At 44.9% G+C, this 25568-nt stretch overlaps 1 protein-coding gene across 4 annotated transcripts in view; it reads left to right on the top strand.

Moving 5' to 3' along the window:
* wdr93 (WD repeat domain 93) overlaps nt 1–20518 on the top strand; it is a 65320-nt gene extending 44802 nt beyond the window's left edge. For 3 of the 4 annotated variants that reach the window (XM_033050202.1, XM_033050200.1, XM_033050201.1), the window contains exons 12-17: nt 175–376; nt 4516–4576; nt 15938–16094; nt 17894–18068; nt 19706–19818; nt 19936–20518. In XM_033050202.1, coding sequence (XP_032906093.1) covers nt 175–376; nt 4516–4576; nt 15938–16094; nt 17894–18068; nt 19706–19818; nt 19936–19961 — 734 coding nt within the window. In that variant the 3' untranslated portion in view covers nt 19962–20518. The remainder of the gene's footprint in view (nt 1–174; nt 377–4515; nt 4577–15937; nt 16095–17893; nt 18069–19705; nt 19819–19935) is intronic. The other variant, XM_033050203.1, reaches the window with a different exon arrangement.
* Nucleotides 20519–25568: the final 5050 nt, after the last annotated feature.

Raw genomic sequence — 25568 nt, 5'->3', positions numbered from 1 at the left:
AGATAGGACCCATAGTCGGGATCGAACCTGCCGTCGTTGGGATCGAACCCGGGTCTAATAATTTGAATGAATTTACAGCTGCAGTTAATTGCTCACTAATTTTATTTTTTAGCTCTCTAAATTTACTAAATGTGGCTTTACATTATTAAGATCCAAACCCATGTTTTCTCTTAGGTCTCCCAATATCAGTCTTGGCCGTTTCGGTTGACAGTGCTATCAGGAGTCTGCATATCCTGGAGTCCAGTTATTGTGTTCCCTCTGCATCATCAAATGGACATTCAAAAGCCCAGGTATTGGCAACCTGCAAAAGTGGTGCAGTTTACCTCATTACAGCCAACGCACACACCGAAGGTACCATTACCACATTGAAAGAGAGGTGAGTTGAAGATAGCGCTGTTATTAATGTCAAAATGCAGAGACATATTTTATATGTCAACAATTTCTCCTTTTACTCCTCCCACTTCCTCCAAATCCAAGGCGTAACTATGGGCCACAGTTCTGCTTGCCTCTTTGTAGGGTGAGTCGAACAATCCCTGTTCCACGCGTACACTGGCCCTATCCCCGAACTGTACCTCCGCTACATTGACAACTGCATCGGTGCTGCCTCCTGCACCCATGCAGAACTCACTGACTTCATCAACATCACGACTAATTTCTATCCTGCACTCAAATTCACTTGGACCATCTCCGACATCTCCCTACCATTTCTAGATCTCACCGTCTCCATCACAGGAAACAGACTATCGACTGACATCTATTACAAACTCACTGACTCCCATAGCTATCTAGACTACTCTTCTTCCCACCCTGCTTCCTGTAAAGACTCTATCCCCTACTCTTAATTCCTCCGGCTACGCCGCATCTGCGCCCAGGATGAGGTTTTCCATACCAGGTCATCGGAGATGTCCTCATTCTTTAGGGAACGGGAGTTCCCTTCTTTCATTATAGATGAGGCTCTCACTAGGGTCTCCTCAATTCCCCGCAGCTCCGTTCTTGCGCGCCCTCCCCCTTGTCCCCACCTTCCACCCCATCAGCCGTCGCATACAGCACATAATCCTCCGACGTTTTCACCACCTCCAACGGGATCCCACTACTGGCCATATCTTCCCATCTCCAACCCTTTCTACTTTTCGTAGAGACCGTTCCCTCCGCAACTCCCTGGTCAACTCGTCCCTTCCCATCCAAACCACCCCCTCCCCCGGTACTTTCCCCTGCAACCGCAGGAGATGCAACACCTTTACTTCCCCCCTCGACCCCGTCCAAGAACCCCGACAGTCTTTTCAGGTGAGGCACAGATTTACTTGCACCTCCTCCAACCTTATCTACAGTATCCATTGTTCCAGGTGTCGATTGCTGTATATCGGCTAGACCAAGCGCAGGCTCGGTGATCGTTTCGCTGAACACCTCCGCTCAGTCCGCCTGATATTACCTGATCTCCCGGTTGCTTAGCACTTTAACTCCCCCTCCCATTCCCATTCTGACCTTACTGTCCTGGGCTTCCTCCATTGTCAGAGGCCCAGTGCAAATTGGAATAATAGCACCTCATATTTTGTTGGGTAGCTTACACCCCAGCGGTATTAGCATTATCTTACTTCAAGTAGCCCTTGCTTTCCTCTCTCCATCCCCTCCCCCTTCCCAGCTCTCCCACCATTCTTACTATCTCCGACTACATTCTATCTCTGTACCGCCCACTCCCCTGACATCAGTCTGAAGAAGGGTCTCGACCAAAAACCTCTCCCATTCCTTCTCTCCAGAGATGCTGCCTGCCTCACTGAGTTACTCCAGCATTTTGTGTCTACCTTCAATTTAAACCAGCATCTGCAGTTCTTTCCTGCAGAATATATTTTATATGATGGAGCTGTTCATTTCTGTGCAGTATCAATATTATTGAACAGAAAATGACTTAACTTGAAAGATATGGCTTGGAAACGGGGCCTTCAGCCCACAAGTGCACGCAAATCATTGATCTGCCGATTCATATTAATTCTATGTTATCCCACTTTCACATCCATGTCCGGCACACTGGCGGCAATTAACAAAGACCAATTAACATGCAAACACACACATCTTTGGGAGTTGAGAGGAAATCCAAGCAGTTTATAGTTGTTCCCTTTTGGCCAGAAGTGTTTTCACAGAATACAGACATGACAGGTTATTTTGAATCTTTTCAGCTTCTCAGCTTCGCCTAGTGATGAGTAATGTAATGTGAAAAAACTGAGTGCATTGACATTCACAGTAGACAATAGTGCTGGAGAAACTCAGCGGGTGAGGCAGCATCTACGGAGCGAAGGAAATAGGCGACGTTTCGGGTCGAGACCCTTCTTCAGACTGATGAGGGTGGGGGGGGGGGGCGGGAAGAAGAAAGGAAGAGACAGTGGGCTGAGGGAGAGCTGAGAAGGGGAGGAGAATGCAGGGACTACCTGAAATTTGAGGTCAATGTTCATACCGCTGGGGTGTAAACTGCCCAAGCAATATTTGAGGTGCTGCTCCTCCAATTTACGGTGGTCCTCACTCTGGCCATGGAGGAGGCCCAGGACAGAAAGGTTGGATTTGGAATGGGAGGGGGAGTTGAAGTGCTGAGCCACCGGTAGATCAGGTTAATGCGAACCGAGCGGAGGTGTTGGGCGAAGCGATCGCCAAGCCTAAGCTTGGTCTCACCGATGTAGAGCAGCTGACACCTAGAGCAGCGGATGCAATAGATGGGGTTGGAGGAGGTGCAGGTAAACCTCTGCCTCACCTGGAAAGACTGCTTGGGTCCTTGAATGGAGTCGAGGGGGGAGGTAAAGGGACAAGTGAGGCATTTCCTGCGGTTGCAAGGGAAAGTGCCAGGAGAGGGGTTGGTTTGGGTGGGAAGGGACAAATTGTCCAGGGAGTTACGGAGGGAGCGGTCTCTGCGGAAAGCAGACAGGGGAGGAGATGGGAAGATGTGGCAAGTGGTGGGATCACGTTGGAGGTGGCGAAAATGGCGGAGGATTATTTGTTGTATGTGACGGCTGGTAGGGTGGTAGGTTAGGACAAGGGGGACTCTGCCCTTGTTACGAGTGGGGGGATGGGCAGTGAGAGCAGAGTTACGGGGTATAGAGGAGACCCTGGTGAGAGCATCATCTATAGTAGAAGAGGGGAACCCCCGTTCCCTGAAGAATGAGGACATCTCCGATGCCCTGGTGTGGAACACCTCATCCTGGGAGCAGATGCGGCGTAGACGGAGGAATTGGGAGTAGGGGATGGAGACCTTACAGGAAGCAGGGTGGGAAGAGGTGTAGTCCAGATAGCCATGGGAGTCAGTAGGTTTATAGTGGATGTCGGTCAGTAGTCTATCTCCTGCGATGGAGATAGTGAGATCTAGAAATGGTAGGGAAATGTCGGAAATGGTCCAGGTTTATTTGAGTGCCGGATGGAAGTTAGTGGTGAAATGGATGAAGTCAGTGAGTTGTGTGTGGGTGCAGGAGGTAGCACCAATGCAGTCGTCGATGTAGCGGAGGTAGAGTTTGGGGATCGGGCCCTGGTACTCCTCGAACAAGGATTGTTCGACGTACCCTACAAAGAGGCAGGTATAGCTAGGGCCCATGCACGTGCCCATAGCTACGCTTGTATTTGGAGGAAATGGGAGGAGTCAAATGAAAAGTTGTTACGGGTAAGGACCAGCGGAGGAGAGTATCAGTAGACGGGGATTGGTTGGTTCTGCGGTCGAGGAAGAAAAAGGAGGGCTTTAAGACCATCCTAATGGGGGATGGAGGTGTAGAGTGACTGGACATCCATGGTGAAGATGAGGGGGCCTGGAAAACGGAAGTCCTGGAGTAGACGAAGGAGTGAGGTGTCTTGAACATAGGTAGGGAAGGGATTTAACCGGGGAGGATAGGATGGAGTCGAGGTATGTGGAAATAAGTTTGGTAGGACAATGGGTCTGCCAGGACAATCAGGTTTGTGGATTTTGGGTAGAAGGTAAATCGGGCCGTGCGGGTCTGGGGAATGATGAGGTTGGAGGCTCGGGAGGGCAGGGAGCCAGAAGTGATGAAGTCAGTGATAGTGCTGGAGATAGTGGCCTGGTGCTCGTCTGTAGGGTCATGGTCCAAGGACAAGTAGGAGGAGGTGTCTGAGAGTTGGCGCGTAGGCCCCCATTCCCTCAACTTCACCATGGATGTCCAGTCATTCTACACCTCCATCCCCCACCAGGAGGGTCTCACTAAGCCCTCTGTTCTTCCTCGACCACAGAACCAACCAATCCCCAGTCAACTAATACTCTCCTCCGCCTAGCTCCTTCTTTGACATTCACAGTTGTACTTCTGCATCCCTGGTTCCAATTCCCAGCAGGGTCCACAGCTTATTCGCAGAGGACCATGATATGAGGGTAGGTGGGTTGCGAATATCCTATTTGTTACTTCCGATCTAACTAGGACTTGGGCACGAAGTGGATTCCTGACATGAACAAATAACGTATTGAGTTGTTCAATGTAATGTTTTGCCTCAGAGAGCTTTGTTAATATGAAGACTGACAATACATTTTACTTTGTATAGAAATGAAGCGCCAGGAAAAGTCATCAGTGCAGTTGCACTTGTACCACAACTTTCTAGCCAGGTAGATATTAACTTTTGTTCCAGAACTTGTGCTCCTTGCTGTTTTGTGTGTGTTTGTTTGTTTGTGTTGACTGTGAAAACCCTACAAAGATTACTTTCACGAGAGAGGTACTCATTAACATCGGACATACAGTACGTCCAAACATCGTTCCGGATTGCTCTCACTCGCTGGATTATTTGGACATACTCGTCAGCAGGGCTGGGACTGCTTTCAAGGTCTTGAAACATAGAAACATAGAAAACAGGTGCAGGAGTAGGCCATTCGGCCCTTCGAGTCTGCACCGCCATTCAATATGATCATGGCTGATCATCCAACTCAGTATCCTGTACCTGCCTTCTCTCCATACCCCCTGATCCCTTTAGCCACAAGGGCCACATCTAACTCCCTCTTAAATATAGCATTTAGATGGAGGAGGACCCGTGGGAAGCGCTCTGGAGCACTCGCCCGACTCCGGCGACAAGGATCACGCACACCACTCTCGAGCATATTCCTGGCAAACGTATGTTCTCTCAATAACAATGTGAATGAATTGCAAATCCTGCCCGGACAAACAAGGACTTCTCTCAAGCCGCTGCCCTGTGCTTCACCAAGACCTGGCTGTGTGAGTCGACCCGGACAGCGCGCTGCAACTGACTGGCTTCCAACTTCACAGAGCGGACCACAAAGAGGCAGCGGGGAAATCAAGAGGCGGTGGAATTATGCTTCTATACCAACCAGGATGGTGCAGCGACATCACGGTACTGTCAAACTTCTGCTCTCCCAACCCAGAATCCTTCTTTATAAACTGCAAACCCTTCCACTCTCTGAGGGAATTTAACTCCTTTATTCTTGCTGGAGTTTACATCCCCCTCCCCCCCCTCATGCCTGCGTACGTGAGGTGCAAACGCAACTCGCTGACCAGGTCATGAGGGTAGAGAGTGACTTCCCGGACTCCATGGTCATTGTTTTGGAGGACGTTAACAAAGCTGACCTCAGCCGTGATGTTCCAAATACAGTCTTCGGGTTACCTGCCCCACCAGAGGGGAGAGAACACTTGACCACTGTTACAGGTCAATCAAGAACGCATATCGCTCTGTTCCCCAGGCGGGCCTGGGGCTCTCTGATCATTGTCTAGTTCACCTTATTCCGACCTACAGGCAGGCAGTCGTTCCAGGTGCGACAGAGGTTCACCTGTACCTCCTCCAACTTCATCTATTACATCCTCAGCTCTAAATGTCAGCTGATCTATATCGGTGAGACCAAGCGTAGGCTTAACGATCGTTTCGCCGAACACCTCTGCTCGGTCCGCATTAACCAACCTGATCTCCCGGTGGCTCAGCACTTCAACTCCCCCTTCCATTTTGAATCCGACCTTTCTGTCCTGGGCCTCCTCCATGACCAGAGTGAGCACCAACGGAAATTGGAGGAGCAGCACGCTTGGGCAGTTTGCACCCCAGCGGCATGGTTCTTGGTTTCTTGGTCCTCCAAAATATTCCAAATGGAAATTTGAACATTGACTTCTCCAATTTCCAGTAGCCCTTGCTGTCTCCTCCCCTTCTCAGCTCTCCCTCAGCCCTCTGGCTCCTCCTCTTCCTTTCTCCTTTCTTCTCTCTCCCCCCCCCCCCCGCTACATCAGTCTGAAGAAGGGTTTTGTCCCGAAACTTTGCCTATTTCCTTCATTCTATAGATGCTGCTGCACCCGCTGAGTTTCTCCAGCACTTTTGTCTACCTCCAGCAGAAACTAAAGTTTGCTAAGCCTATGGTCAGAACAACAAAAAGGTGGACAAGCAAGGGCATTGAGAACCTACAATCCTGCTTTGACTGCACGGATTGGAACGTGTTCAGGGAAGAAACCACAAGCCTCGATTAATATAGAGACATTGTATCATCATATGTCAGCTTTTGCGAGGACAGTTGCATTCCAACTAGGACACGGACCTGGTTCAACAACAACCGTACACTGCAAGGGCCAGGAAGCGAGCGGGTAAGATCATCTCTGACCCCTCTCACCCTGGCCACAAAAAACTTTTTGAATCACTTCCCTCTGAATCCTGACTGTCAAAGCTGCCACAGCCAGACATAAAAGCAGCTTTGTTCCACGAGTAGTAGCTCTACTCAATAACCAAAAATCTGTAGCTTCCTTTTGCTCTGGTATTTTATTTAATTCACATGTTTAATCGATAATGTTTTATTATTAATGTTTAATGTTTTATGTGTCATTCCTAACTGTCACTGTATGTCATGTTGTCACTTGCGGGCGGAGCACCAAGGCAAATTCCTTGTATGTGAATACTTGGCCAATAAACCAATTCATTCATTCATTTTATTCATTCTGAAACAAGTCATCCATTTATCAAGTGCTGGAGTAACTCAGAGGGTCAGGCAGCAGGAGAAAAAGGATGCGTGACGTTTCGAGTCCGTAGAAGGGTCCCATCCCGAAACGTCACCCATTCTTTTTCTCCAGAGATGCTGCCTGTCCCACTGAGTTACTCCTGCACTTTATGCTATCTCTGGTATAAATCAGCATCTGCAGTTCTTCCTTTCAACCGCTTGTTAATATGCATTAGCAAAGCTAATGGGTTTATGCTTTTTACAAGACAATGGACAGAACCTGTAAAATTCGTGCCCTTGTAAAACAAAGCCACAGTTTGATAAAATTCAATGAACGTGAACAGGTAGCTCTAACTGTTCAAGGGGGGATAATTGTGTATTTACGTAACTGTGCACTTCGGTTCACCAATTTAAATGTATTGAAAATTATATGCTGAGGAGTGCTGAAGCAGAACATTTGTCCAAATTGCCTCAGTCATTTTGTGTTTATTTTTGAAAACCATTCTCTGTCTCTCACCTCTCACCACCAACACAATCCAAGCTGTGAAAAGAAAATGATGGGCACTTTTTCTCCAAATGGATGACGCATCACGGGTCTATTATTTTTTAAGTTTCCTTGACAACTCGGTGCCTCATGTAATTAATTGACATACCTTATGGGCAGGATACCAAAGTTTAGGCAGAAGTTAAATTTTTATAAACAGCTAAAGCAGGCTTCAAATAAACAGTTTTCAAAAGGAATATTAAACTGGCAATGCCTAGAAAATTAGATAGTGTCGCTGAACACATCTGTCCGTTTCACAAGTGCTTTCATCTGAAAGCCAAAGCCAATCGTGCTTACTTTACTATGCTAGTAACATATTCATCACACTGAGTCTAAGAACTCTATGTATCTTGCAGAACATCATTTCGGTGAATAACATGCAGCGATTGCATAGAATCAAGGAATCTCAAAATATTCAACACCTCCTTCTGCAGTTCTTAAAGATGAACTATCTTATCTGGTTTGGATCCATGGAATCAATAAGTACATTTTCTTGGATATAGATTTGTATGACTTTAATTCTTCACTGCTATCCGATACTCCCTTGTCATGGACATCTTTTGATTCCATACACTCTCAATCTGAATGGGTCCGTAGAGACTGACCTGACTTCTGAGTTCATACCCCTACTCCTCCTGACTCTAGTACCAACTCTAATTACCCATGATACATAAAAATGCTGGAGAAACTCAGCATGTTGCCTATTTCCTTCGCTCCATAGATGCTGCTGCACCCGCTGAGTTTCTCCAGCATTTTTGTGTACCTCGATTTTCCAGCATCTGCATTTCTTCTTAAACACTAATTATCCATGATTTGCCCGTCCCCAGGTGTGTGTGCACTCTGCAACCTTTGCCCACAGGTTTTCACTTCAAACTACCAGAAGAAAGAGAATGCTACTTGGTCTTGAGGCTCTGGGTTTAGTCGTCACAAGATTATGGGGGTTTGAGTTGTAAGGAGAGGCTGGATAGGTTGAGTATTTTTTCCCTGGAGTGTAAGAGACTGGGAGGGTGACATAGAGGTTTATAAAATCATGAGGTGCATTAATAAGGTGAATAGCCACCAACTTTTCCCCAGGGTAGGGGAGTCTGTAAAAGGAGGGCATAGGTTTAAGGGAGAGGGGAAAGATTTAATAGAAACCCGAGGAGCGACTTATTTCACACAGAGCTTAGTGCCTATGGGGAACAAGTTGTCAGAGGAAGTGGTAGAGGCGGACACAATTAAGACATTCAAAAGGCCCTTGGATGGGTGCAGGGATAGGAAAGGTTTAGAGGAATGTGGGGCAGGGCGGGCAAGTGGCACTAGCTCAATTTGGTAACTTGGTTGACTAGATGAATTGGGTCAAAGGGTCTGTTTTGTTCCTATGTCACTGACTAAAGTTTTGTAATTAATATTTATATGTATAAGACTTTTCAATTTATAGAATGTACTAGACTAAGTGGGACCCGTTGGGTCCCAGCATCACACGGGAGGGCTGGTCACTAACGCAATATTTCACATCTCCACCAATTTCAATATTGCTCGCCAGTGGGGGGGGGGGGGGGCTGTCTGTTGCGCTAGTATGGGTGTTGGGGGCTAAAGTTACTGGTTTCCAGAGGGCTAGTATAGACATTGTGGGCCGAATGGATTCTTGGGCTGGCATCCAACTGTTGCAACGATTTTAAGAGCCAAGCCAAGGCAAACAATTGGGCTGCAGCCACCTGACAACCAAAATTCATTTTGTGAACACAAACTTGTTAAAAAAGGTGAGGCAAACAATTGGGCAGCAGCCACCCGACAGCCAAAATTCATTTTGTGAACACAAACTTTTAAAAAAGGCGAGGCAAACAATTGGGCAGCAGCCACTTTACAGCCGCATCGAGTGGACTCACCGTGGAGTAGACGTGCGTTCAGTGTTATTCGCAGCTCATCCGTGACCCTCTCGCTTCCTGGGTCTGGCAGAGACTGAGTGAGGGACTACACTTCCGGGTTTTATAGTCCCTCCCCCCTGCCACCAGCGGGGGCAGCAGAGAGAATTGGGATTTTTTTTTTAAATTAATATCTCTCTGATTTTTCATTGGTGGGAAATATCCTCCGGTCCTGGAAGGCAGAGGGGGGCTCTGAGCGAGGTGGCCAAAAATGACGGCCGTAGGTGGCGGCGTTCACTCGGAAATCGCAGCACAGTGTGCCAAAAGCAGTCAAGATCAGACTTTTAGTAATATAGATTAGGTCTTGTGCTTACACAATATTGCAATGGATTGGAGGCTCAAGGCTCCTGCAGAGCACTGGTTTAATCCATCTTATCAAAGCATTCCTCAGCCCAAATGACCAATTGTTTATTTTATTTTTACTTTTGGACATCATCATTCATTATTCTGAAGAAGGGTCTTGACCCTTTTCTCCAGAGATGCTGAGATACTCCAGCTTTTTGTGTCTATCTTCGGTTTAAACCAGCAACTGCAGTTCCTTCCTACATCATTCATACCACCTCAGTCTTTCTTTGATAAGCCATTTCTACGTATTTTCTAAGCCCAGCTATCGTGCGTCTGTGCCTGTGTTTTCCCTGTCTTCCTGTGGATAATCTGTTTGTAAATAATTTAGTGCCGAGAGTTCGGAATGTGACAATCGCAACTGTTCTGCCCCATTACTCATTGACACAGTAGACCCCAGTGCTTTATAACCAAGGGTGGGATGTTTGAATGCAAAACTCCCAGCAGGTCTGTCAACACCTAACAGAACAAAATGCAGATTTATTCTTTGGTTGATGTCCTTCAGAAAGCAAGATCTGTATTTTGAGTACCGTTGTTAAAAATCATGAACACGGCACCAGGTTCAGTGATTTCCTCATTTGGCGATAGAGTAAGTCAGAGGTGTAAATACTAGTCTGTCGATTTCTGGGAATGGGTAGATGTTATGCAAGGTCGGCCAGCTGGCAATGTATTTGCAATAGGAACTATTACACTTGGGGCCCCAATCCAATACTTTAATGCAGAAGAATTCTGAGTGCGTGTGACTTGCATTCACTTGGGCTGATATAGAACAAGTAGCAATGATAAAATAAATTGCTATAATAACATTTCAAACAGGTTTTTTTTCCCATTACTGCTTGTATTACTCCACACCATACTTGGAGTATTGTGTGCAGTTTTGGTCTCCTAATTTGAGGAAGGACATTCTTGCTATTGAGTGAGTGCAGCATAGGTTCACCATATTAATTCCCGGGATGGCAGGACTGACATATGATGAAAGAATGGATCAACTGGACTTATATTCACTGGATGTTAGAAGGTTGAGAGGGGATCTTATAGAAACATATAACATTCTAAAGCGATTGGACAGACTAAGATGAGGAAAAACTTTTTCACCCAGAGAGTTGTGAATTTGTGGAATTCTCTGCTACAGAAGGCTGTGAAGGCCAATTCACTGGATGTTTTCAAGAGAGAGTTAGATTTAGCTCGTAGGGCTAACAGAAACAAGGGATATGGGGAAAAAGCAGGAATGGGGTACTGATTTAGGATGATCAGCCATGATAATTTTGAATGGTGGTGCTGGCTCGAAGGGCGAATGGCTTACTCTTGCACCTATTTTCTATGTTTCTATTAACATCAATAGTATGGACAGAACATGCAAGATTTCTATAATGGAGCAAGGCCCTTTACATAGATTAGGGGAATCTATTAATAGATAGATTGCTAATTCTAAATTTTGGCCAGACTGATCTATGTTCTTTCATGGAGTGCTGTGAAATTCCTGACCCAAGAGAATTGGGGTGGCACGGTGGCGCAGAGGTACAGTTGCTGCCTTGCAGCACCAGAGACCTGGGTTTGATCCTGATTACGGGTACTTAAACATAGAAACATAGAAAATTGGTGCAAGAGTAGGCCATTCGGCCCTTCGAGCAAGCACCGCCATTCATTGTGATCATGGCTGATCGTCCCCAATCAATAACCCGTGCCTGCCTTCTCCCAATATCCCTTGATTCCACTAGCCCCTAGAGCTCTGTCTGTACAGAGTTTGTACATTCTCCCTGTGACCACAAGGGTTTGCTGCGGTGTCCTCCCACACTCCAAAGGCCTACAGGTTTGTAGGTTAATTGGCTTCTGTAAATTGTAAATTGTCGTTAGTGTATAGGATAGTGCAAGTTTACCGGCTGATTGCTGGCCGGCTGGGACTCGGTGGGCTGAAGGGCCTGTTTCCACTCTGTATCTCTGAAGTCTAAAGTCTAAAAGTTTGCCAAGTACGTCAGGAAATAATCTAACTCCACTTCTTTCAATCAAAACAAAATCCGAAGATATAGGATGTGTGGAACTGTGACTGGGTGACATTCTGATTTGCCCACATATAGCCGTAGGGAAGGGCATTTGGATTTTTTAGCTTATCACTCCCAATCTGTCTTGTGGTTTTAATTAAATAGCTCTGGATGTTGAGTAGGTAAAACAAACATGAATCGAAAGCATAAAGCTGACCAATGCACGGAGGAATCGGGAGGGGATTGGTGTACAAGGTCGTCTCAGACAGGTAATGGGCAGAAGTGATTGTACATCAAAAAAAAACTTTATTTCAGATGGGTAGTTTTTAAAAGCAGTGAAGGGAATGAGAGAAAACTTACAGCCAGTCTAAGAAAGGAAAGCCAAACATTTAATAAAGAGTGTTTAATTGGGAAACAGTACATCATGAAATAACTGATGTGAGATCAACAGGAGACAATAAGAACCAAGCGACCAACCAGATGAAACTGAGAATGGTAGCATATAAAACTGGTAAAGCAGAACAGGTTGAAACTCGTTTATAATTGGCGGTTTGGGCAGAGGTAGCGGTAGAGTTGCTGCCTTACAGCGCCAGAGACCCGGGTTCGATCCTGACTATGGGTGCTGTCTGTATGGAATTTGTATGTTCTCCCTGTGACCTTCGTGGGTTTTCTCCGGGTGCTCCGGTTTCCATCCACGTTACAAAGACGTACAGGTTTGTAGGCTAATTGGCTTGGTAAAATTGTAAATTGTCCCTAGTGTGTGTAGGATCATGTTAGTGTGCGTAGATTGCTGGTCGGCGCGGACTCGGTGGGCCGAAGGGCCTTTTTCCACACTGTATCTCTAAACTAAACTAAACTAAACTAAAATAGCCTGATCTGCGATGCAAACTGGAGATTGTAACAAGGACTATGGTGGATGTCCTGCAATGTTTATTTGATCCAGAGAATTGTAAACTGAATAGAGAAATGAACATGGTGTACTAAACTGGAAGAAACTGTGCAAATTGCTGCCTCAAAGGATACTCAATTCATGCAAGGAGCAGGTTAATGAAAATATGTGATTCTTCTGGGCAGATGGAAGTTCAAGGTTGAACTTGGCATCTTTAAATAGTCCATTCTTCTGCTACACTAATAATTCTCCTTCAGGATGTTCCTGTATAACATATTCATTTGATGGCCTTCAATATCTCAGTCCAGTGGAAATTGAATGAATCCAAAATGTATCTATTCATATGCCCTTTGATTTGGAGAGTCATAGAGTGATGCAGTGCGGAAACAGGCCCTTCGGCCCAACTTGCCCACACCTGCCAACAGCTACACAAGTCCCACATGCCTGCATTTGGTGCATATCCCTCCAAACCTGTCCTATCCATATACTTGTCTAACTGTTTCTTAAACGATGGGATAGTCTCAGCCTCAACTACCTCCTCTGGCAGCTTGTTCCATACACCACCACCCTTTATGTGAAAAAGTTACCCCTCGGATTCCTATGATAAAAGGATCCCTGCTGGTCAGGAACGTTACGGATGCAAGTGTGATTGGGAATCAGAGGAAGGTGACGCGGGACTTGTGCGTGGATTCGGCCGGGACACAGTTTGTTAGATTTCAGCCATTTTATGCAAGTTAGGGTGATGTACAATGTTTGAAGTTAGTTGGTAAATTACTGTTTCAATACTTATTCCATTGTTTAAGAAGGAACTGCAGATACTGGTTTTAACCGAAGATCAACACAAAAAGCTAGAGTAACTCAGCGGGACTGGCAGCATCTCTGGAGAGAAGGAATGGGCGACGTTTTGGGTCGAGACCCATCTTCAGACCTGAAGAAGAAGGGTCTAGACCAGAAGCGTCACCCATTCCTTCTCTCTAGAGATGCTGCCAGTCCCGCTGAGTTACTCCAGCTTTTTGTGTCGATCTTACTCCATTGTCGTCGTTGCTCCGAGCAATACATAATTGCGTTGCATTGATTTAAAAGAAACAGCATGTCAATAGACCCTTCAGCCCACCGAGTCCGCACCGACCATCAATTACCCGTACAACACACTTGTTGTCTGTTATCTCACTTTCTCATCCACTCCCGACACATCAATTTACAGAGACTAATTAATCTACAAAAACGCACGTTTTTTTGGGTTGTGGAAGGAAACCCGCATGGTCACGGGGAACGTGCAAATTCCACACAGTCAGTCCTCAAGGTCAGGACCGTTCCCGGGTTGCTATCGCTGTGAGGACACAGATCCACCACTGATCTGCCTGGTGATGGAGGAATTGGCAGTGGCTGCAAATTTCTATTTCACACAGGGTGTTGCAAGGTGTTGCAATAGAAAATGCCGTGTCATTTAAATTTTTTTTAATGGATTACCTTGCTAAGTAAATGAAGAGGAACAGGTGATAGATGTAGGAATTAGGGGTGGTGGGGAATGTGCCAATATGTTGTGGAGAGGTCCTGACAAGGGTAGCCGTCAGGGAGTGAATGGGACCTCAAGGGTCAGGGCATGTTAGGGTGTAGGCTGGTTGTCCTGTTGAGGCAATGGGTTCATAGGGGTGGAAGCTTGCAACCTTCATGTGTTCCACCCTGGTTCGACTAATACAATCAACCCGACGTGCACAAACAAGATCAAATAGAACAAGTTGACCTACAACTTTAGGCTGTGCACGTCATACGCAAGGAGAAGAATAGGTTCCTAGTCAGGTTGTGGTTGAAATCTCAGGCTATTTTGGAAAGCCCACGGGAAAGTCACCGCAAGGGAAACCCTTTTACTTTTTCTGAAGTAGGATCTCGAACCCGAAACGTCACCCATTCTTTCTCTCCAGAGATGCTGCCTGTCCCGCTGAGCTACTCCGGCATTTTGTGTCTATCATCCCTTTTACTGACAGTTTACCAAGCTGTAACCAATGTCCGAGGTAGACAGAAGTGCTGGAGAAACTCAGCGGGTGCAGCAGCATCTATGGAGCGAAGGAAATAGGCAACGTTTCCTATTTCCTTCGCTCCATGGATGCTGCTGCACCCGCTGAGTTTCTCCAGCACTTTTGTCTACCTTCGATTTTCCAGCATCTGCAGTTCCTTCTGTAACCAATGTCCCTTTGAAGTAGACTGAATCAAGCCTAGCTTGTCTTCAGAATACCTATTTCAGCTGGAGTCACTGAGGTTTCCGCAGACCCCTTCTACATCAATGATTTTTATACAGGTGGCCTTCAGGCATGTGGCCTTCAGGCATGTGGCCTTCAAGCATGTGGCCTTCACTGTGCAGATCAAGAAGCACGTTGGAGTGACACATGTAGAAACAATGAACTGCTGATGCTGGTTTACACCAAAGATAAACTCATGAGGTGTATAAGGAATCATGAGAGGAATAGACTAAGTAGAAGCACAGAATCTCTTGCCTAGAGTAGGTGAATTGAGGACCAGAGGACATAGGTTTAAGGTGACGAGGAAAAGATTTACTAGTAATCTGAGGAGTAACCTTTTTACACAGTGGGTGTATGGAACAAGCTGCCAGAGGAGGCAGTTGAGGCTGGGACTATCCCAACATTTAAGAAACAGTTAGACAGGTACATGGATAGGACAGTTGTGAAGTATAGCAGGGACATGTTGACCGGTGTAGACAAGTTCCACACTGTATCATTCTGACTCTATAAACACAAACTGTTAGAGTAACTTAGTGGGTATGGCAGCATCTCTGGAGAAAAAGGATGAGTGACATTGTGACTCTGGATCCGAAAAGCCACCTATCCATGTTCTCCAGAGATGCTGCCTGACCCGCTGAGTTACTGTGGCACTTTGTGTCTATCTTGGGAGAGTCACATGCTTGGAGCAGCTAGAAGGAGAGGTGCAGATCTGGCTGGCCAGGTGGTTGCTCGCACTCACATTCCCACCTCCAGAACCTGTTTTCCTCCATATACTAGACAAGGAAAGACAATGGGCATGTTAAATATCAAAGAAATTCCAGAAGAAATCAAGTCTGAAAAAAGATCCTGACCAAGTGACGTCGCCTAACCATTCCCTCCATAGATTCTGCTTGCCCTGCTGAGTTACTCCAGCAATTTGGGTCTTGATCACGATTCCAACGACTGCAGTTTATTGAGTTTCCAAAGAAATTCTATTACGTACTGCACATGATATTGCGCAAGAAATAATATATGGTGTTGAATCCCTTTAATTGTCTGATGCTTATGCAGTGAGACAAACACATTTGGATTAGCACAGATCTTTACTGTAGAGCCAATCACTGTTTCGAGTTGTGAAGACTGAAATTCTGCAAGAAGTCCTCCTTTCTCGTTCTAGATTCTTCTCATCCTGACGGACGGCACAATATCTTTGTTGGACAGCACGGATGGAGATGCTCTGTGCCACTATGTGCTCCCTTTCCCCCGTACAGTGGCATTCCCCTGGAAGCCAGTATTTGCTTTTGACAGAGACGGCAGTTTCCTCTTTATCAAAGGTAGGAATAAGAGATATTTTGCTTTTCAGACACTTTTCATGCCATATGTGACGTTTTGGGAACTAAATAATTGTACAACTTCTAACTTGAACAAAGCATGTTTAAAATACTTTGTGACATTATTAAAATAAGTGGGAGTATGGTCGGCTGATTGCTGATATCATGGGTTTGAATTCTGTGGGGAGCAATGGAAACCTAGTGATCATACTCTGAAGATGTTGACACAAGACACAAAATGAAGACACAAAATGCTGGAGTAACGCTGGAGAAGAATGAGCGGGGATCTCATTGAAACATATAAGATTGTTGAGGGTTTGGACATGCTATAGGCAGGAAACATGTTCCCGTTGTTGGGGAGTCCAGAATCAGGGGTCACAGTTTAAGAATATGGGGTAAGCCATTTAGAACGGAGACGAGGACGTAGACGAGTTTTTCTCACAAAGAGTTGAGAGTCTGTGGAATTCTCTGCCTCAGAGGGCGGTGGAAGCCGGTTCTCTGGATACTTTCAAGAGAGACCTAGATAGGGCTCTTAAGATAGCGGAGTCAGGGGATATGGGGAGAAGGCAGGAACGGGGTACTGATTGGGGTGATCAGCCATGATCACATTGAATGGCGATGCTGGCTCGAAGGGCCAAATGGCCTGCTCCTGCACCTATTGTTTATTGTCTATTGTAACTCAGCGGGACAGGCAGCATCTCTGGAGAAAAGGAATGGGTGACATTTCAGGTCAAGACACTTGTTCAGACTCATATTCTGAGACAGGTTCTGTTGAGAGGTCCTCAACCTGCAGCATTAACTTTTATTCTATACAACAATGCTACCTGACCTACATATTTCCAGCACTCACTGCCTTTATACGGTTGGATTGCATGGCTAACCCTCAATGAAACATAGTGCGACCATAGCACAACAAGCAAGACAGTCTGAAGCCAGTGTAGGTAAATTGAAGATGAATGTCAGGAAAACGATGTGATTCAGGTCTGATAGCTTATGTCTCAGCGATAGTTAAAGGACAAACGGCTTGCAAACAAGGTTAAAATGCTACAGTACAAGTTCAGAATACTGTTGTTGAATCTCCATCTTGCTCGTGATAACGCTATAATGACTCTGGAACCATTGTGTAAAACAGCTTAGCATTCCTGCAAACCCTTCTCAAACAGATCTGTTCTGCAGTTAAAAGCAATTCTCTTTTCTCTCCTCCGCCTCCTTCTTCTAACAGTTTGAACTGCCCTACCTTTCCTCTGCTAATTTTCCCACGTCCTCTCGACTGAGAGAAAGGTCTGCAGAAGGGTCTCAACCCGAAATGTCACCTATTCCTTTTCTCCAGAGATGCTGTCTGACCCGCTGAGTTACTCCACCTTTTTGTGTCTATCGTCAGAATAGTAAATAGTAAATGAGATAAAGTCCCATTTAATAGACAATAGACAATGGGTGCAGGAGTAGGCCATTTGGCCCTTCGAGCCAGCACCGCCATTCAATGTGATCATGGCTGATCATCCCCAATCAGCTCCTCGTTCCTGCCTTCTCCCCACATCCCCTGACTCTATTTTTAAGACCCCTATCTAGCTCACTTTTGAAAGCATCCAGAGAACCTGCCTCCACCGCCCTCTGAGGCCCCTTATACCAACGGATTGAAGTCACCGTCCCTAGTAAATTGTTTTACTTGTAGAATCGCTTGTGGGTTGACCTGAAACATTTTCAGCACAAACACTACAGAATTCAACCTGCTTTAAATCGGCTCTCCAAATAGTGCTTTTAGTTCTTTCAGTGGGTATCCTGCATTTTCCTCTTGCCTGCAGCAGATAACAAGATAAGCAACCAGACCCCTGACCAAGAGGAGAGCAACAGCTCATTATTCGCCTTCTCCTTGCTCTCGTTGTATCCGCTGGATAAATGCACAAAGATGAAAGAGCCTCCGCAGCCTCCCACACAGACTACGTGGGAAAAGAGATGTGAACAGTTCTTACAGGAACGGTAAGCTGTTTACTTGATGTACAAAGTTGCAGCCAAAACAACAAACTTTAATAATAGATGAGACTGTTCATTAAAGATTAAATGTCACAGTGTCGTGAGAGAAATAAGGCAAACCTGTTTTGAAAATAGGATAATAAATATAAAAGCTGTCAACTGTGTAATCCCTTGAACCTAAACCACCATGATGGGGGTGTTTGGACTAATTTGCAACTTATTTCATTATCTGTCTGATTACATCGTCTGTGATACTTTTAATTAACAAAAATCTACTAACCTCAGATTTCAAATTCACTAAATATCATTTGGGATTTGTAGTAGTGGTTTGCAAATATATTCTGGTAAATCTGCATGACTCGCTCTCCAATGTAATTCTCCTTCACTCTCCAATGTAAGCTTTCTCAGTACTGGTCACAGTATGCCAGGTATATCTAGCTGGGCTCTGTATAATTAAGACACAACCTCTACCCTTCCAGTCCATTAGATATTGAATGTCAGCTTTTTTAATCCTCTTCACTTGTAGGTTGCGCTAGACAGGGCTATGTTTCCATAGTTGTTGGTCACTCCATAACCACACAGATTTTTCTGCTCAATATCTGCATGAGTGGAATATCAGATCACACAATCAGAAAAACATTGGCTGGCAGGAACTAAAAATTGATCATATCTGGAAGGGCATGTTGAACCTATAACTTGCACACACACGCACCTACACGCACACACACGCACACGTCCACACACACACACACACGCTCATGCACGCACACGCACGCGCACACACACACGCACACGCGCACACACACACACACACACACATCCAAGTTACAACAGTGTTCCATTCCTGAGGACTGTTCATAACATGAAGATAGACACAAAAAGTTGGAATACCTCAGCGGGTTAGACAACATCTCTGCAGCAAAGGAATAGATGGCGTGTCGGGTCGAGACCCTTCTTCAGACTTCTTCAGACTGAGAGTTAGGGAATTTTCAGTCTCAGACTGAAGAAGGGTCTCGACCCGAAACGTCACCTATTCCTTTTTTCAGAAATGCTGTCTAAACCCGCTGAGTCACTCCAGCTTTGTGTGTCTATCATCAGAATAGTAAATTTGGCTCTTTGGTTTGAACCAGCATGTACTAGTGATGGAATTGGGATCTGACCTGGCATAATAAATTTTACATTATGCAGGACATTAAAGTGTTTTTGGAGTTGTAAATATTTTTTAGTACAATTTTAAACCTTGTCATGTTCATAAGTTATAGGAACAGATTTAGGTCATTCAGCCCATCGTCTACTTCGCAACTCAATCATGGCTGATCTATCGTTCCATCTCAACCTCAACCTCATTCTCCTGCCTTCTCCCCATAACCCCTGACACCCTTACTAATCAAGAATCTGGCAAATTCCACCTTAAAAACATTTCCATTGACGGCAATGAATTCCACAGATTCACCACCTATGAGAAATTCCAGCTCATCTAATTTCTAAAGGTAAGACCTTTTATTCTGAGGTTGTGCCCTCTAGTCCTAGACTCTCCCACTTGTGGAAACATCCTCTCCACATCCACTCTTCGGTAAACTTTCACTATTCAGTAAGTTTCAAGGTTGAATAATATACCTTTCAATTTGTTTTCTACATTTAAGATTGAAGTCTGTGATGAGGAGAAATGAAGAAATGACAAAGTGCTGGCATCAGCTTCAGCATCATGCCATGTCAATCAGGCAGGGAAAAGGATTTAAGGAAGACAGCATGACCAGTAAGATAAATAACCTGATAACAAGATCGCATCAGATAAGAGAATTACTGAAAATATTTTCTATTCATTTCAATTTGCTTCATGAATTTTTTTAAATGACGCTTTCTGATTTCTCAGATAGGATGTTAAATAAAAGCACCTGAGAATGGACACCACACATCTGCAAGACGAGGGGCAGGAGGAGTACTAGGTAACCTTGGTGGTTGAATGCTCCAAAGTACTTCACCATTATGGTACTGAGAAGACTGTTTGTAATACCCAGACTTTGTCAGTTCTGAATAGTAGAAATAATTGTGCAAGACTGAACTGCTGAGAGAGACTTGTTAGAAGAGACCACGGATTGGAAAATCTTGAAACCTGTGTCCTGGCCATGCACCTATCCAGCGATGCTCGAGATTGTCAGCAGAATTCTCCACGCCATTGTCTTTGTCTTCAGTGCCAAAATCTTTTTTTCTCCCAGCTGGCTCATGCCAGGAGTACAATCCCCCATCATGCTAGATCATCCAAGCTAAGGTTCACCCATCACTCATCTATTATTTGTGGCCAAAACATTAGCTGCTCAGAAAACAATGGAAAACACACCAAATGCATCTTACAGCGCCAGAGACCCGGGTTCGATCATGATTACGGGTGCTGTCTGTACGGAGTTTGTACGATCTCCCTGTGACCACCTGGGTTTTCTCCGTGTGCTCCAGTTTCCTCCCACAATCCAGAGAAGTACAGGTTTGTCGGTTGATTGGCTAGGTATAATTGTAAATTGTCCCTAGTGTGTAGGATAGTATTAGTGTAAGGGGTTTCCTGTTCTGCGCGGACTCGGTGGGCCGAAGGGCCTGTTTCCGCGCTATATCTCTAAAGTCTAAAGTTAACTGAAATAAAAATGGAAAATGACCAAAGCTCTCACTACGTTGGGCGGCATCACAGGAGAAAGAAACAGCCAATGTTTCAGGCCAGTGACCTTCATCAGTACTGGAAAAATGAGAGAACAAGTGTCTTCAGAGAGTAGGGTGAATAGAGAGAAAAGAGGGAATGCCTGTGATAAAGTGCAGAGTTTCCAGGTAGAGATTGATGAAATTCAACTGGATATTCCTGTTTAAATTTGTCCATTAATTTTTAAGCTGGCTCTTATTAAAACAATGTCTATCTTGACAACTTTGCTTTCAACCATATCACAATTATTCCCTCTGTCTTCTCCCACCCTTTTCTATCTCTATATCTTGAAATACTTGTTTTCTCACTTCGCCTGGGTTATTTACTTGAAATGATAACTTTGTTTGTCTCCTCACGGATGCTGCCTGACCTACTGAGTGTTTACATTGTTTGCTATCTTTGGCCAGTGTTGGCTGTGTGCTCCTCCTAAACTCTCGAATGAGTTCGGCATCATTACACCACACCCGCCAAGTGTCAACACATGTGGAAAGATCATGTGTTCTCCTTTTCACAGATGATTGACCAAGGAGGTCTCAGTGCCATCTCTTGCCTGCAGCCTTTTGGGGGTGAGAAGTGCTTGGTGGCGCAGCAGTAGATTTGCTGCCTTACAGCACAAGAGACCCGGATTCGACCCTGTCTATGGGTGCTTGCCTGTACGGAGTCCCCGTTACCTGCGTGGGTTTTCTCCGGGATTTCTGGTTTCCTCAAACACTCCAAAAACGTACAGGTTTGCAGGGTTAATTGGCTTTAGTATAATTGCAAATTGTCTCTTGAGTGTGTAGGATAGCTTTAGTATGCGGGGTCACAGTGGGCTGACACGCCTGTTTCCGCGTTGTATCACTGAAATAAACTAAACTAAACTAAACCTGCTCGACAACCCAATAAAAGTCTTTGCTGAGAAACATCAACAAAATTCCACGTCGATCATTGGGGAGGAAGCCTGTGTTCGAAATTTTTTTTTTTTTTAATGTATGAGAAGCGCTGCTTTCATTTCATTATTTAACCAGCATAGCCATGCCTTGAAGACTGGTATTTTGGGCAAACAGTCAGCCTGTATGAGTTGACCCAATTAGCAATCCAGTTGTAGCAGGAGGTCTCAGCGAAGCTGATTCAGTGACAATGGGGTATGCTAGCTCCTATCAGAGATGTCTCTCAGCATCTCTGCCAAGCAGGCAGTTGGAAGTTAGCCTGATCAGCATGCAACGGAGCTCTCCATCGATCCAGCTATCTCTTGTCCAGGATGTAAGCACTTATTCCAGTAACGAATTCCAGCAGAAAGATGGGAACAAAAAGCTGCAGTAACTCAGCAGCTCAGGCAGCATCTCTGGAGAAAAGGAATAGGTGATGTTTTGCGTCGAGACCCTTCTTTAGACTCGACCCAAAACATCACCTATTCCTTTTCTCCAGAGATGCTGCCTGATCTGCTGAGTTACTCCAGATTTCTGTATCTATTTTTGGTTTAAACCAGTATCTACAGTAGCTTCCTACACTAATGTCAGCGGGTCAGACAATCTAACACATTACCTTTTGAATACATTCTTTATGCTTTTATCTATCTATCAGGGAAATCCTTTTAAAAATCGTTGTTATAAGGTTGTGTTAAAGTTTCTTAGCACCATAAAATGATTCTCAACTTCCTAAAGTGGCAACGAGCAGTTCCTTCATCATGAAGCAACAGAGCACACACACAAACAGGATCGATGTGTAGGAAGAAACAGCAAATGCTGGTTTATACCGAAGATGCACAAAATGCTGGAGTGCCCACTGAGTTACTCGACCTTCAACACAAACAGGCTCTCTGACCCAACAAGTTAATGCTGAACATCATTCCCCCATTAATACCTAAGGGCCTGTCCCACGGGCATCATTTGCGCGTCAAGCAGGTGGCGTGCGAAGATTTTGGGAATCCCAAAATCCTGGGGCGCGTCACTGCCTACGTTGCCGCGCACCATGCGCGCGTAATGCACGCCATGCGCGCATCGCGTAAATGATGTTGCGTAAATGACGTGCAAATGACGCCCAAATGGGACAGGCCCCTAATCCTGCGCAAATCCAATTTTTAAATTCTCCTCACTTTCGCAGAAGCTCATCCCCCTCCTCAAATTAGCACTATCCTACACACTAGGGAAAATGTTACAACCTACTGAAGCCAATTAACCAACAAACCCGTACGCCTTTGGAGTGTGGGAGGAAACTGGTGCACCCGGAGAAAACCCACGCGGTCACGGGAAGAACGTACAAACTCCGTACAGACATCACCGGTAGTCAGGATCGAACCTGAGTCTCAGGTGCTGTAAGGCAGCTAGTGTGCCACCCTTAAATAAGATCTTAGATAAGACTATGTTTTAGCTGGCTTTAGCACCCTTTGAAATGGACATGTTCTTGACTATGCTGTAAAATGCCAAGTCTGCAAGAACACATAAAATAGTAGGAGTCGGCACCAGGCTTCTCAAGACTCCCTGCCATTTAATATGATCATGGCTGATTTATGTTGGCCTCAACTCCTCTACTGTGCTAGTTTCCCACAACCTTTAATTCCTCAATCTTTAAAACATAGCTACTTGAACCATACTGGTACTAAGAGGGAAAATCAGTTGCAGAAGTGAGCTAATGTCTTCAACAGAACTGATGAGAATGGATGAAAATTGTATTTAGCTCCAGGATGTTTGTATATAAACTTTGCTGTAGTTCCAGTACTACCGAGAGGAAGGATTAAACTTGACCTCCAATCAATTCAATTAAATCCCCTGAAGAAAAGACGTCTGCTGTATTCCAATAAAGGATTTCAAACATCTCACTGTTGGTAATACGCTGGGATATTTTTAGTCAAGTCAAGTCAAGAGAGTTTATTGTCATGTGTCCCAGATAAATTAATGAAACTCTTGCTTGCTGCAGCACAACAGAATATTGTATGCAAAAATACAGAACATTTCAGTTCAATATTCACATAAATAAGCAGATAAAGTGCAATAGGCTGTCACAGTTCAGAGTCTGGTTGTTGGTGAGTTTAATAGCCTGATGGCTGTGGGGAGGTAGCTATTCCTGAATCTGGATGTAACAGATTTCAGGCTCCTGTACCTTCTGCCCGATGGTAGCAGAGAGATGAGTGCGTGGCCAGGATGGTGTGGGTCCTTGATGATGTTGGTTGCCTTTTTGAGGCAGCGACTGCGATAGATCCCTTCAATGGTGGGGAGGTCAGAGCCGATGTTGGACTGGGCAGTGGTTACAACTTTCCGCATCCTTTTCCGCTTCTGGACGCTCATACCGACTCTCCGTAGTCTTCTCAGGAAGTAGAGGCGCTGATGTGCTTTCTTTATAATTGCATCAGCGTGCTGGGACCAGGAAAGATCTTTGGAAATGTGCACGACCAGGAATTTGAAGTTCTTGACCATTTCCACCATGTTGATGTAAGGCATTTAGGCAAATTGATTGTTTCATTCATCTCTATTTGTAGTCATTATATATTTGTTGGGTAAATTTAAGAACCAATTCTCATGGCATAATATAATTCATAATGCATCGTACCTATCAACAGCGGTACATTTGAAAATAGCTGCCTTCAACAAAGCCTCCTATTTATTTGTTTTTATTAATTGCTACTGAATAGAACTCCCAGGCACTATACTGTTCAGGATTTATTGCCGTATACTTTGGGCAACATTAAATTAATAATCCCTGTAGTATATCATTTTGCGTGAGGTAGATGGTGTTGATAGTAATGATGACGTTACTAAGCATTTTCATATTCCAGTCTACTGTTTCTTCTTCGAAGGCAGTTCCTCAGTTCTGAGGATGACTTGCTTTCACTTTGGCCTCATCAGCTGCTTCAGAATCCACAAACCCAATGTGGCGACTGCAGATGGGGCAGGAGGCGGACAATATTGAGTTGTTTGTGTCGTCTGTGTGTGCACCAAAGATCCTATAGCAAGCAAGATAGACCACTTCTTCTAAATGCAATGGGCTGATGTGTAGTACGCAACGGAGCGGAACGTGGGCCTTTTTTTCATCCATTTCAGTAACCCGACCCGACCCGACCCGACTCGCAGTGTAATCAGCGTTGCGGGGTAACAGTGTGTGTTAATAAATTATAATTCTGAAAATGAGAAGATTTTTCCCAAGTAACTTTTATTTTTACGAGGATGTTTCCGTAACCGGCTTCCGTCTCCGCACTAGTATCCTATGGGATCTTTGGTGCAGAGACGGAAGCTGGTTACGGAAATGGGGCCGAAAATTACCCATGAATCGGCCCATGACCGTACTACGTCCTTTTCGTCGAGTGATCTATCTTGCTCGCTATAGGATCTTTGGTGTGCACTAGGATGGTGATTCATCAGGGGAACCAAGGGGGAGAGGAGGTAGATAAATAAATATGCTGGAAAAACTCAGCCGGTGACGCTCACCCACTGAGTTTCTCCAGCATTTTTATCTACCTTCTATTTTTCCAGCATCCGCAGTTCCTTCTTAAACAAAGGGGGAGAGGAGGTTACTGTTCTACCTTGAATATATGAGGTAAATACATAGATTCAGAATTCAATAACGCTGGAATTTGTTGGTGCACAGGAGGAAAGCCAAAGCATTTACTTTTGACCAAAAACACTCAGGAAGAATTATATTATGTACAATGCTAAATAGCTGTAAAAAGGAAAAAATTGCCTTTGTAACCTGAACACAATGTTCAGATTCAAATGAATGTGCATTCCCACTGCAATAAGTGCAAGTGTTGAGTCATTTAATTAAATTTGTTCATGACATGTGGGTGTCACACGCAAAGTCTCTGTTTAGACTTGATTGATGAATGATCTTGAAAAGGTGATGGTGTGCCA

The sequence above is a fragment of the Amblyraja radiata genome, chromosome 34 (assembly GCF_010909765.2).
Source record: "Amblyraja radiata isolate CabotCenter1 chromosome 34, sAmbRad1.1.pri, whole genome shotgun sequence".
NCBI lineage: Eukaryota > Metazoa > Chordata > Chondrichthyes > Rajiformes > Rajidae > Amblyraja > Amblyraja radiata.
The sequence above is the reverse complement of the archived record's forward strand: the minus strand, read 5'-3'. Positions and strand labels throughout refer to the sequence as shown.